This window comes from Myxocyprinus asiaticus, chromosome 46 (assembly GCF_019703515.2).
Source record: "Myxocyprinus asiaticus isolate MX2 ecotype Aquarium Trade chromosome 46, UBuf_Myxa_2, whole genome shotgun sequence".
In the NCBI taxonomy this organism is placed as follows: Eukaryota; Metazoa; Chordata; class Actinopteri; order Cypriniformes; family Catostomidae; genus Myxocyprinus; species Myxocyprinus asiaticus.
This window is the reverse complement of record NC_059389.1, coordinates 13,772,624-13,784,855: the sequence shown is the minus strand read 5'-3', so window position 1 is coordinate 13,784,855 and position 12,232 is coordinate 13,772,624. Positions and strand designations below refer to the sequence as shown.

At 38.0% G+C, this 12,232-nt stretch overlaps 1 protein-coding gene across 1 annotated transcript in view; it reads right to left on the bottom strand.

Moving 5' to 3' along the window:
• The window catches only part of LOC127436013 (engulfment and cell motility protein 3-like), a 44,046-nt gene that overhangs the window by 18,599 nt on the left and 13,215 nt on the right, over positions 1-12,232 (bottom strand). The window contains exons 5-14 of the mRNA XM_051689891.1: positions 7,442-7,492; positions 7,060-7,229; positions 6,854-6,953; positions 6,305-6,456; positions 5,748-5,826; positions 4,515-4,565; positions 3,982-4,104; positions 1,606-1,728; positions 1,352-1,456; positions 1,009-1,117 (exon numbers count right to left, since the gene is read on the bottom strand). Of these exons, the coding sequence (XP_051545851.1) occupies positions 1,009-1,117; positions 1,352-1,456; positions 1,606-1,728; positions 3,982-4,104; positions 4,515-4,565; positions 5,748-5,826; positions 6,305-6,456; positions 6,854-6,953; positions 7,060-7,229; positions 7,442-7,492 (1,063 nt within the window). The remainder of the gene's footprint in view (positions 1-1,008; positions 1,118-1,351; positions 1,457-1,605; positions 1,729-3,981; positions 4,105-4,514; positions 4,566-5,747; positions 5,827-6,304; positions 6,457-6,853; positions 6,954-7,059; positions 7,230-7,441; positions 7,493-12,232) is intronic.

Sequence of the window (12,232 nt, the reverse complement as noted above, 5' to 3'; positions counted from 1 at the left end):
AGCCTTTCCTCCTGTGTAATATGTATGTTATGTTTGAATGTTGTTTGAAACAAATTAGGAAACAAACGGGATAATAATGGGCTCATAGCCTATAAATAATTATGCTCTTCAATTTTTAAAAGGGGGTAGAGAAAGAGGATCTGCAAAGCTGTCACTGCTGCACGTGAAGGATTTTACATTTATTTCAAACTGTAATAGTAATTTTTCACGTTATTAATGTTATGACTATACATTGTGATCAGTTGAATGCCACTTTGGTGAATAAAAGTACAAATTTCTTTCCATAAGAGCAAAATCTGTACATTATTCCAAACTTTTGGCCGCCAGTGTATAAGATCAGCTGTATAACAGACAGAAATGTTAAACCAATGCAAAAAGTTTGTATTTATTTTTTATATATATATATATATATATATATATATATAGTGATATTTTAAAACGAGCCTAATTTTTATTTTGTGTTCAATGTGCAATAATCAGGTAAATAATGCGCGCACTCTCTCCCCTGCCCTTCAACCACTGTATAACACCATTCATCTGCTGTGATTGGTCCTTAACCACCGCAGTGGTAAAAAATTACCACCATAACAGCCCTAATAAAACACAAATTCTTCCTTTAAGATATTAATACTTAAGGTTAAAAGACTCGAGTCGTTTTTGAAATATTCACAAGTCCTTTTTGTCGAGTCAAGTCTGAAGTCATATTAGGTTGAGTCTGGAGTCGAGTCTGAAGTCTATTAAAATGCGACTCGAGTCCGAGTCTCTAACTCGAGTCCCCATCTCTGCTGTGAAGCACTTTATAAACAGTTTTAACAGGTGCATTTTTGCTTGTGTCAAATTAAATATGTAGTAATAAAACAGAACTGCTGAATTTAGAACTGCCAAGTCATGTTGGCCAAAAAGAAAGATTTGCATCCGGTTTCATGTGCCATAAAAACATCGGATCATTTACACTGATTATCTCATCATTTACACTGATCATCTCCAGTACAGTGTCAGGTGACTCACGAGGTTCTCCGATGCGCAAGATCTCGCACAGGATGAGGGTGAGCTGTATACTGCTGCGTGCAAACGGACACTCATGTTTGTCCTCCCTGCTGCTGTTCTCCAGCACAAACTGAGAGAATGAAACAGAGAGAACGTCATTGGTTGGTAGATGCGTAGTTGGTGTCTGTGGACTTAATGAGATCATAAAAAGCAGTCATAGCAAAATGCCATTTAAAATGGTTTTAGTTGGATTTACATGTCAACTTTCTAAAAGTATTTTATGTAAACTTCCCAGATACTGTGAAGTGATGACTATAAAGGTTTTTTTAAGAAGTTATGTGTCTCTTTGTGTAGGCTAACTCACCCTGCTGTAAGCATCAGGGTAACGGGAGGCAAAATACGCCATGGTGTCCAAAGCCAGGAGGCCCGGAGGACAGCGGCTCAGATCCTGACCAGGATTACTGTTATTCTAACGTGCACACAAAAACAACAAAAGAACAGACTCACAATTAAGACTAGAATGCAGTAGGGTTACTGTGTTGCAAGCACTTCTGTAAATTGGAATGGCCTGGATTATAGTGAAGACTAAACTTCTTGTAACATTTCTGACATACTCACCGAGAAGCCAAGCTTCTTAAACTCTTTAGCGCAGAGTGAACGTCGACGCTCGTTGCTCAGACCGCTCTCACTCTCCATCTCAAACGCAGCCTGACGCAAACTGTGCAGCATCTCTCTCTGCTCCTGAAGGGAGGGAAAATAAACACAGAGAGAGAGGAATATTCAGAATATGAGATTAACATGAGATTAAAAAAAACAAACAGAATATCTTTGTGAGACTGTAAGAAAGAAAGAAAAAGTGTATATATATCGGTTTTACCGATTAATCTGTGCCGATAGTTGCTTTTAGGAATATCGATTATCAGCAAAAATCTATGCCGATAGTTGCCGATATTTTTTTTTTTTTTATATTCCTCCATGTACCTCAATCTTTCATCATTGACAATATTCATCCATATTTTGATTAGATAATCAAGTATTTAAATTGAAGCGAGGGCATGCAACAAAAAATGCAACTAGGGCTATATTGAAACATGCCCCATCAGCACATACATTAGCTGTGTCTCGTTTCGAAGGCTGTGTGCTAGGTAGGACGCGTCCTTTGAAGGCTGCAGTATACTGAGCGTCCTCCTTTAAACAAGCCTCATTTAAACGAGACGGCCTCATTTAAACAAACGGAAACGGAACATAACATGGTTGCTATGACAGGGCTTTGAGTGAGAAGGGAACAAAGTCCCTCCGGAAGGGAATGTATGAGGTACATTTTAGGAGAGTTATAATGATGTAAAGAGAAAAGAAATTAGATTTTACAGGTGTACTTTTAGTCTAATACTTTATTTTAATTATATATTAATATAATTATACATATTATATACTCTGCACCCATCTACTGAGGTACTTCAACTTGTGAATTAACATTACTTGCATTTGAACATCACATTTACGGGCAAATTGGTGTCATTTTTTTTTTGAGACATTTCCGTTGAAGCAAAGAATTGTACCTGCGTGAAGTTGGCCCCCCACCAACGCAAAACGTCGGCAAAATAGTCTCAATCGTTTGTGCTTCGGTTTTTTAGATATTAAAATAATATGTACAGGTCATTCTGAGGTCACTCAGTCCACCCACATGCTCCAAATTCACCCAAAATAGGCTCAATCGTTTGTGCTTCGTTTGTGCCGGTAAAAGTTTTGTGAATTTGAAGCATGTGGGGGGGGGGGGCTGAGTGACCTCAGAATGACCTATAAATATTATTTTAATATCTAAAAAACCGAAGCAGCACAAACAAATTTTTTTACAGCACAAACCGAGCACAAACGATTGAGCTTATTTTGGGTGAATTTGGAGCATGTGGTGGGGCTGGTGATGTCATCGCCTATAATTCCATGTCTAATATTTAAAAATCCGAAGCAGCACAAACGAAACTTTTATCGGCACAAACCAGCACAAACGAAGCACAAACGATTGAGATTATTTGGGGTGAATTTGGAGCATGTGGGGGGGGGGGGGGCTGAGTGACTTCAGAATGACCTATAAATATTATTTGAATATCTAAAAAACCGAAGCAGCACAAACGAAGATTTTTACAGCACAAACGGAGCACAAACGATTGAGACTATTTTGCCGACGTTTTGCGTTGGGTGGGGGGCCAACTTCACGCAGGTAAGAATTGTGGGTTGTGAGAGCCCACGAAGGATACACCTCTTGCATCCTCCGAATTCCCGTGAAAGGAGGTCGCATTCGGAGTGTCCTACTCAAATTTCTGAAACGAGACGGCCTCGATGACGTATGCAGCCGTAAAATGCGACTTCTGGAGGACGCAGCCTTCCAAACGAGACATAGCCATTGTGTCTCAAACATCATATCTTGTAATAAAACTTATTCTTCATTAAACCTCATCTGGTAAAGTATATACAGTATATACAAAACCCTTCATCTAGTGAATAGGCTTTAAAAAGATTTATTTGGTTAATACTTACATTTATTACACGACTCTCTGGAATAATCCATTCTGATTGGTCAATGAAGCTAGTCTAATATTTCTCAGTAACAACTGCACATTCACAAATCAGACCGCTCATCCGGTTATTGCCAGCCATCTTTCCCGCTTATCGGATCACTGTGTGATCTCTACAAGTAAGCTAATAAAATAATTTCAACCATTTTTTATTTACTTGGCAAGTAGTTATAAGATAAGACTATGAATTTCCTTTTTTATAAATTATTTTATAAATCGATTTTAAAAACCATAGACCAATTAATCGGTAACCTGTCTTTTCCACCACCTTAGTTATTGGTGTCAGCAAAATCCACTATCGGTCGACCTCTACTGGAAAATTCCCTGATATTTCCAGAATTTCAAATAGTTCAGAATTCAAATAGTAACTCAGAAATTAAAGGAAGATTAAATGAAAAATAATGGGGAATGAACAAAAGACCTGGTTGTAAGAGTCGAGAGGTGTTCTCATGCGGGGCTCCAAGTGGTTTAGACGGACAGTCTGCAGCACATAAAGGTAGTGCGCCATTTCATCGCCTACTGAACTAGAGCTGTGGATGATGTTCTGAAAATAGCATATAAGCAGATTTTATGTATATAGTGTGGAATATATATCAAATAATTTATGTTCACAGAGTAGATTTTATTTATATCAAATGTCATTTTACAAAGTAAAAGTCACAATTCTGTTAATATCATAAGACAGACATAAGTGAAATATCATACGCACAGAGTATTTTTATTTCTTTAAAGAACACACATTCAATGAACATGATTGATATGACTATAGCAATACAGAGGGGATGATGACATGGTTACCAAATTGTTACCGTATAAAAAAAAGACATCAATCCGGATTCCCAAAGGTTTTTACATATTTTCTCTCATTAAAAAAATATAACATAATAGTTAATAAGGGATGTGTTTAAAACAAAGTATCAAAATGAATGGAACAAACTGTTTAAGCTTTCTCACCTTGTGAATATACTGACGTAGGTTCCTCTTCTCAAGAAAGTCAAAGAGCTCCTGAAATCAATTAAAATGATTTCCAATTTAAATCAAAATTAGATAAACTGACATTAAATTAATTGACGCATAACACCAAAAACTAAATTCAGTCATTACAAAATGCATATAAAAAAAAAATCGAAAGTGCAATAACCGTTTAAAACAGGGGTGTCAAAGTCAGTTCCTAAAGGGCCGCAGCCCTGCAGAGTTTAGTTCCAGCCCTGCTCCAAAATGCCTCCTTGTAATCTTCAAGCACTCCTGAAGACCTTGCTCAGCTGCTTCAGGTGTGTTTAATTAAGGTTGGAGCTAAACTCTGCTGGACTGTGGCCCTCCAGAAACTGAGTTTGACACCCCTGATTTAAAACAATGCTTTTACCAAATTTATTAAAGAAATTCTGACATTTATTTGGAGCATCTCAACCATGGGACAAAATTAACTTTTATTTTTTATGATAATAAAGGAAAAATCTTGCCTTCCTAGCTCAATGTCTGATAATGATGCAATTTTAGTAGCACTTTACAATTAGGCTGTATGCGTTTAACATTAGTTAATGCATTAGGGATCATGAACTAACAACAAACAATACTTTTATAGCACTTATTAATCATAAATTATTAATGTTAATTTCAACATATCCTAATACATTTTTAACATTGAAAGTTATGTATAAATTAACTGCTGCTGTGGAGAAAGCTGCTTACTGACCAAGCCGCATGTATACAGGAGTAAAGAATACGGCACTTATACAGTGAATGTAAACGGGAACAATGCTTTCTTGCAATAACCCACTTTCTGGTGACCATGCAAACGTAGTCAGAGAACAACTGTAGATGTATAAATTAACATTAACCAAGATTAATAAATACAGTCATAATCTTCAATTTATGCTCCATAATGGATCAACTAATGTTACTGAATAGAACCTTTTTTGTTAATGCAATTATTATTATTTTTTTATTATTGTTTTGGACTCTGATCTCACCATTCCCAATGAATCATGCAGTGTTTCCACTGGCAAAATAGTTCTCATATACCAAGAGCCAGTTTGGACACTCTCTTTGTCCAGTTAATTAGCTTTAAATGCTGAACTAAAAAGTTCCTTATTTTAAACGCAAGCCTGAACTATTCTAAATACTATCTGACAGTGGCAGCAACACCATGATGTCAGAGAGACAGAATGCAAATAGTCTACCCCTCACCTGTCTGTCTGCCTCTCCAGCAGCCTGTAACATTGCCATCAGCAGAGCCATGGCCTTTGTCTGCAGCTGTTGATTTGTTCTACAGTAAGCATGGACAAACGAAGAGAAAAGAAAGAAAGGTGAGAAGATGGTACTCTAACTTAAAATGTGATCAATATCTACTCTATGACATTATCTAAACCTAAAGGTATTTCTTGAATGAGGAAGAAACATTTAGTTGCATAACAAAGGAGGTAATGAGCTGCACATACAGTCACAAAAAACAATAAGACCTCAGACAATGACACTCTAAAACTCTTAACATAGACTATGAAGCAGAATTGACCCATGTCTGAAAACTTCCCTAAATTTGATGAGTTAAGAGTCCACTGCTGCCCTCTAGTAAATTACTCATTTACTGTTAATATGATTGCTGTAATCTGTTCTTTAAAGCATTGAAAATAGTTTTTTTTGTGTGTGTGTGTGTGTGTAATATCTGCGTCTCTATTGTCGCACCTATAAAGTAAACACTGGTAAAATTGTAGAGGTTAGTTTCCTAAACGAGCATTCATACATACACCTGTAGATGAGAGATGAGTCTCTCCAGAGTGATTTCTTGTTTGACCTCAATAAACAAACTACTGCTGCTGAGCACCATGCTCTCCAGGATGGCCAGTGACACCTGCTGGATAGATGTGTCCAGCACCTTTGCATTGACAAAACTGGCAATCTGAAAAACAAACAAACCATTAAACACATATATGCACAAATAAAGACGGTAACCAATTAAGAAGACACAAATAAACAACAACAGAACATAGTGATATGGGATACAGTACAACAGTTTTTTTTTTTTTTCTCAATATTTTAAGTATATTTTACAGACAGCCGGTCATTATTGCAAAAAAAAAAAAAAAAAAAAAAAATGCTACTTATCAAATTTAACCATGAAATATTGATCTAAGCTGAATTTATTTAAGTTTAGTGGTCATTATCTAAAATATTTGACCACAGAATGCCAAGACTGGCCAATCAGAATCAAGTTGTCTAATTAAGATATTTAATTAGTTTGTTATAGTGTTTATACTTTATTATGGATGTGAAGGGTGTGTGTAGCTGGATTTCACCTTTTTTGTAAAGACACTGGAGAGATTCTCCCAGGACACAATGCCATGATCCATGAGCTCCATGAAAGCAGTGAGTGTGTGTGTCATTATCAGAGGAGCCCTGGAGATAGGATATAAACTTTCATGTTCTTTGGTCTATACATTTTCAATAATAAAACTGGGAGATTGAGTTAGAAAGAGAGGAATGAGACAGACAGGAAACTCACTCGTTAGCGTCCTCCACTATCTTGACGAGCAGGGAGTGTCCATCACGACTGATAAACTCTTGAGCAAACGTGATGTCAGTGGAGATGGCTGCCAACTGCTTCAGAGAGTCACAGCGCACTCCTGAGTCTGAACTCTGAATGCCTTTATACAGATCTTCAGCACAACGGCCCTGACAAACACAAAAATACACATGCAATGCTGTAAATGAATTCACTAACACAGTACTATACAAGGCCATTACATTATCACGCATGTTCAAATTAGTTTCTGACATATACACTGAGCAAACAGATATAATAAGCAAGTTAAATACCACCAGTGTCATACTCTGGTTGCAAAATAAAAATTTTGTGTACATGAGGTTGTAGTGCAAGTACTCACTGGTGCTTTGGTTAAACGAAGAATGCTGCCATTTTTTATGTCCAGGCGATTCTAGAACAAAAGTCATCAAACAGTCAACTGTCAGTTTCAAGGAAGTGATACAGCTATTATTAGACATAATTATCACCACCAGAAATGTTTTGATGTGTGTGTGTGTGTGTGTGTGTGTGTGTGTGTATATATATATATATATATATATATATATATATATAAATAAATAAAGAGTGAGAGAGACAGAAAGAAACAGACAGACAGAAAAACAGATAACACAGAAAGACAGACAGACAGACAGACAAACAGCAAGAAAAAAAATACAGACAGACAAAAGCAAATAAAAGACAGAAAAACAGACAGAAAGACAAAAAGACATACAGAAAGAAAGACAGACCGACCGACAGGCAGAAAGACAGAATGAAAGAAAGACAAAGACAGATAAAAGCAAAGAAAGACAGAAGGAAAGACAGACAGACAAAGATGGAAAGACAGACAATACAGACAGACAGAAAGACGGATAAAAGCAAAAAAAGACACAGATAAAAAGACAGACCGAAAGACAGACAGAAAGACAGATAAAAGCGAAAAAAGACAGAAGACAGATAAAAAAAATAAAGACAGACAAACAAAGAAAAAAGACAGACAGAAAGACAGATAAAAAGACAGACAGAAAGACAGATAAAAAGACAGACAGACAAAAAAAAGACAAAGAAGGAAAGACAGACAGACAACGACAGACAAAAAAGACAGACAGACAACGACAGACAAAAAAGACAGACAGAAAGACGGATAAAATCAAAAGACAGAAAGACAGACAGATTGACAGACAGAAAGACAGACAGATAAAAAGACAGAAAAAAATGACAGACAGAAAGACAGACAGCAAGAAAGGCAGACAGCAAGAAAGCACTGAAAGTCAGAAGGAAAGACAGACAGACAAAAAGACTGGAAGACAGACAGAAAAAAGCAAGACAGACAGACAGAAGGAAAGAAAGACAGAAAGTAAGACAGACAGAAAAAACAAGACAGAAAGACAGAAGGAAAGAGAGAAAAAGCAAGCAAGAAAGAAAGACAGACAGACAGACAAAAAGACTGGAAGACAGACAGAAAAAAGCAAGACAGACAGACAGAAGGAAAGAAAGACAGAAAGTAAGACAGACAGAAAAAACAAGACAGAAAGACAGAAGGAAAGAGAGAAAAAGCAAGCAAGAAAGAAAGACAGACAGACAGACAGGACCAAAAAGGCAAACAAAAAGAAAGGACCTAAAGACAGAAAAAAGTAAGACAGAAGGAAAGAAAGACAAAAAGACAGACAGACAGACAGAAATGACCGAAAGACAGACAGAAAAAAGCAAGACAGACAGAAAGATAAAAAGACAGACAGAAAGTAGGACAGACAGACAGAAAAAGCAAGACAGAAAGAAAGACCGACAGGCAGACAGAAAGAGACAGACAGGGGAAAAGAGAAACGGGTAGAAAAAGACAGAAAGGCAAGAAGAGAGATGGACAGAAATAGAGAAAGAGCTAGCAAGATTTATTTTCAAACTCTTTGCCTGTTGGAGTGAGCGGTTTGGAATGTTGCTACAAATGGTGGTTGATAACACTGGCACTTTAAGGGCCCTGCTTAGGGTGTATAAAAACCCATTTAGAGTGCAGCCCAAGGCTTGTTGGGTTGCGTGCACAACCATAATTCAAGCTTTGTGCCTCTACTTGTTTGGGAATTCAGTCTCAACCCACTCACTTTTACACACACATCTGCTAACATGAATGAAAGTACATCAAAATAGACTTTCATCACCATAAAGCTTGTTTATTACAAATATTCTGTCAGCTCTCAGAATCACAACATATCCCCTCTGCCCAGGTTACAGACAGATAGAAACTGAGCGCGCAATTAGAGCAAAGCAAATACAACCACCGCATGAACTCCATCTGTGACCACACCCAAGGTCAACAGCCAAATATAGCCCAGAGGGGTATTCCAGAAAGCAAGGATAACTTACCGTGACATAAACCCTGAACTCTCGGGTGATTAACCCAAAAAATGCTTACTCACAGGTATGCGGGTTCCAGGACACCTGCGCAGGGTTAGTTCACTCAACAGTGAGTTTGAAACTCAGAGTTCCCTTACGACTCAGTACACTCGACATTGCGAAGCAACACATATGAAGAGTGCCTTCTTACATGACCTAGTTTAAACATCTCTACAATAATGCCAATATTCTAATATTGGCTATGGTGTTTGAGCCCTGCCTGTTTTGGTGCGAAACTGTCTGCTATAAAAACAGGTGCACAAACACCATTTCCTCAGAATTTCTTCCTTCAAGACAACGATCATCTCTTGTCTAGAAGCCCTCTACCTTCGTCGATATACACAATTCAGCAGGCGGAATCTTCGTGGGAAGACTTTCCGCTCCCCTGCAGTGCTCTGGCGAACATAATATCACCTCGCCGATTGATGCTTCGCTGGTGAACGGGCCTCAGCATCCTGATTCCCTGCAGTGCTTCGGCAGGGTTTGTGTATCCTTACAAAGCAATTGTGTACTGTATATTGTGTGATATAAATAAAAATATATATTAACTTATAAATTAATATATCTAAAAGTGTCACTTACATGTTCGCGTCTTTTTAAAGATGCAGTTCCGTAAGTGTTCCTTGTGCGAGAGGCACATCCCACCGTCAGATCAGTATGAGAGCTGCACTTACTGTCTGGGCTGCGCCCACGCAGAGACAGCTCGCATGGAGACAGACTGTCCTCACTGTGAGGGCATGAATCTCAAGATGCTTCAATTGCGAATCACCCTCGTTCTGAGGGACGATTCAGCCTCACGCGCCCTCCCACCCACCTCTTCTGTGATAGCCGAGGATTCACACGAGGAGGCACAGCGGGGCCGCGAGGTCGAGCAGCATGACTTTGAGGTGGTCCTCATGGTGGCACACGCCCCACGAGCCCCTCAATCTCTCCGAAGCGCATGTTTTCCAATAAGCTATGTGCGAGACGAGCTCTGACCTCCTGAAAGAGCGGGCGGCCTCGTCTCGTGCAGCGGTATTGATGCTGGGGTTCTCTCTACATCAGGCGAGTGGTCAGTGGATGATGCTGCTCCCCTCACCCAGCGAGGGCGAGGAACGTGCACGCGTCACTGACAGCACTCCGCATCCTTACAAGGGTGGTTGAAGAGCTTCAACTTGAGTGGTCTCCCCCAGAGGAACCTGAACAGTCTCGCCTCGATGAATGGTTCCTGCAGTCTGGACGCCGTCATACGGCAGCGTACTGCAAATCTGCCCCTTTCTTCCCCGAAGTTCATAACGCCCTTCTCGGTGCGCCAGGACTGACTGACTTTATTTTTAATACCATTTGATGTACCCAGTTTAACATTGGGGTTTCTAAAAACTTAGAATCATATCATCTTTAATTTCCCACAGTTGCTGATGGTGTCAATGTATTAATAGACCCTTTTTCAGTTGTAGGATCTCCCACAGTTGTCATGATTTTTCGTAGATTGAATGTAATGTTTATCAGTAGGACACACATGATTATTCATAAGATGAAGATCTGCTGTAACAGAGGTGGAAAATGATGGGAAGCCCACAGACTTATGTGAACATTATGTCCTTTTCTTATTCTGTGTGGCAAAAAAATGTGTTTGTTGTCTTGTCCCCTAAAAGGCAATGGCTGTGCAGTCTCATGTAGAGGGTCCATCTACCTCCATCAACTTGGTACTGAATAAAATGATGTTGTTTTAACTGAAGATCATGTGTCTGATTACATATTATAGATGTTCATGATCTCAATATTAGAGAACATTAACTCATCTCTTCCTAGTTGTAAAGGAACTGTAAAAGGTCCATATTGAAATGCAGATTAAACATGTAATTTAGAGAAGGACCATAGCTTCTAATGGAGTAGTGGAGGCTGAGCATCAGAAAGACATCTTTTCATTGAATCACTTGACCAGCACCTAAAGGAGGGCACTGTGGGCAGGTTTGGGAGGGTTACTTTTTTTTTAATGTAATCTGTTACAGATTACTAATTACTAAACAAAACACAGTCAGTAATGTAATCCAATTACAGCAATATGAAAGTAATGTAATCAAATTACTTTTGGATTACCACAAGGGCACATATGTAAATAAAGTCAAGATCAAATCAATCTAAAACTTTAAATTATGCCTTGAATGCAAACAGAACATGTTTGGGTAATATTATGAGTACTGTTGTAGCTGTTATTATATCCAAGGAAATATACCTCAGATTAAAAAATTCTACAAAGAATTGCAGTTAGTGTGTATAGGCAATTGTAATTTGCACTATTCATTAACTTCAGACTATTCAATAGGTAGATCACACATTATCATCATCATTGTTATTATTGTCATAATTAATGCTGGAGAGTGTCTTTCCTCTGCTTGCTCATGATCAAAAGTCAAACATCACCAGCTAACAGTTTATGGCTGATTTCTGTGTTTCTGTTTCAGGTGGATTTTAATGGGGAAAAAGTTTTGATTACAAAAAGAAAACAAAATCTAGTTTTAAAGAATAGATCAAAACAGATTTAAACTTTGTGTCTTTTCAATTACTTATTCCTAATTACTATAAGTGTTGGACATTTCCATTTGCCAGAATGTCTCCCTCACCCAGACATTTGAAATGTTCTCAACAATAATTTATCAAAATCAGATAAATTCTTCATTGAACTTTCTTTCCTAGGAACACATTTTCAATTAATATGGTATTTATGTGTACAATTTGGATTTGTTAATAATGATCAGGGATGCAAAATCATGAGAGGTGAAAA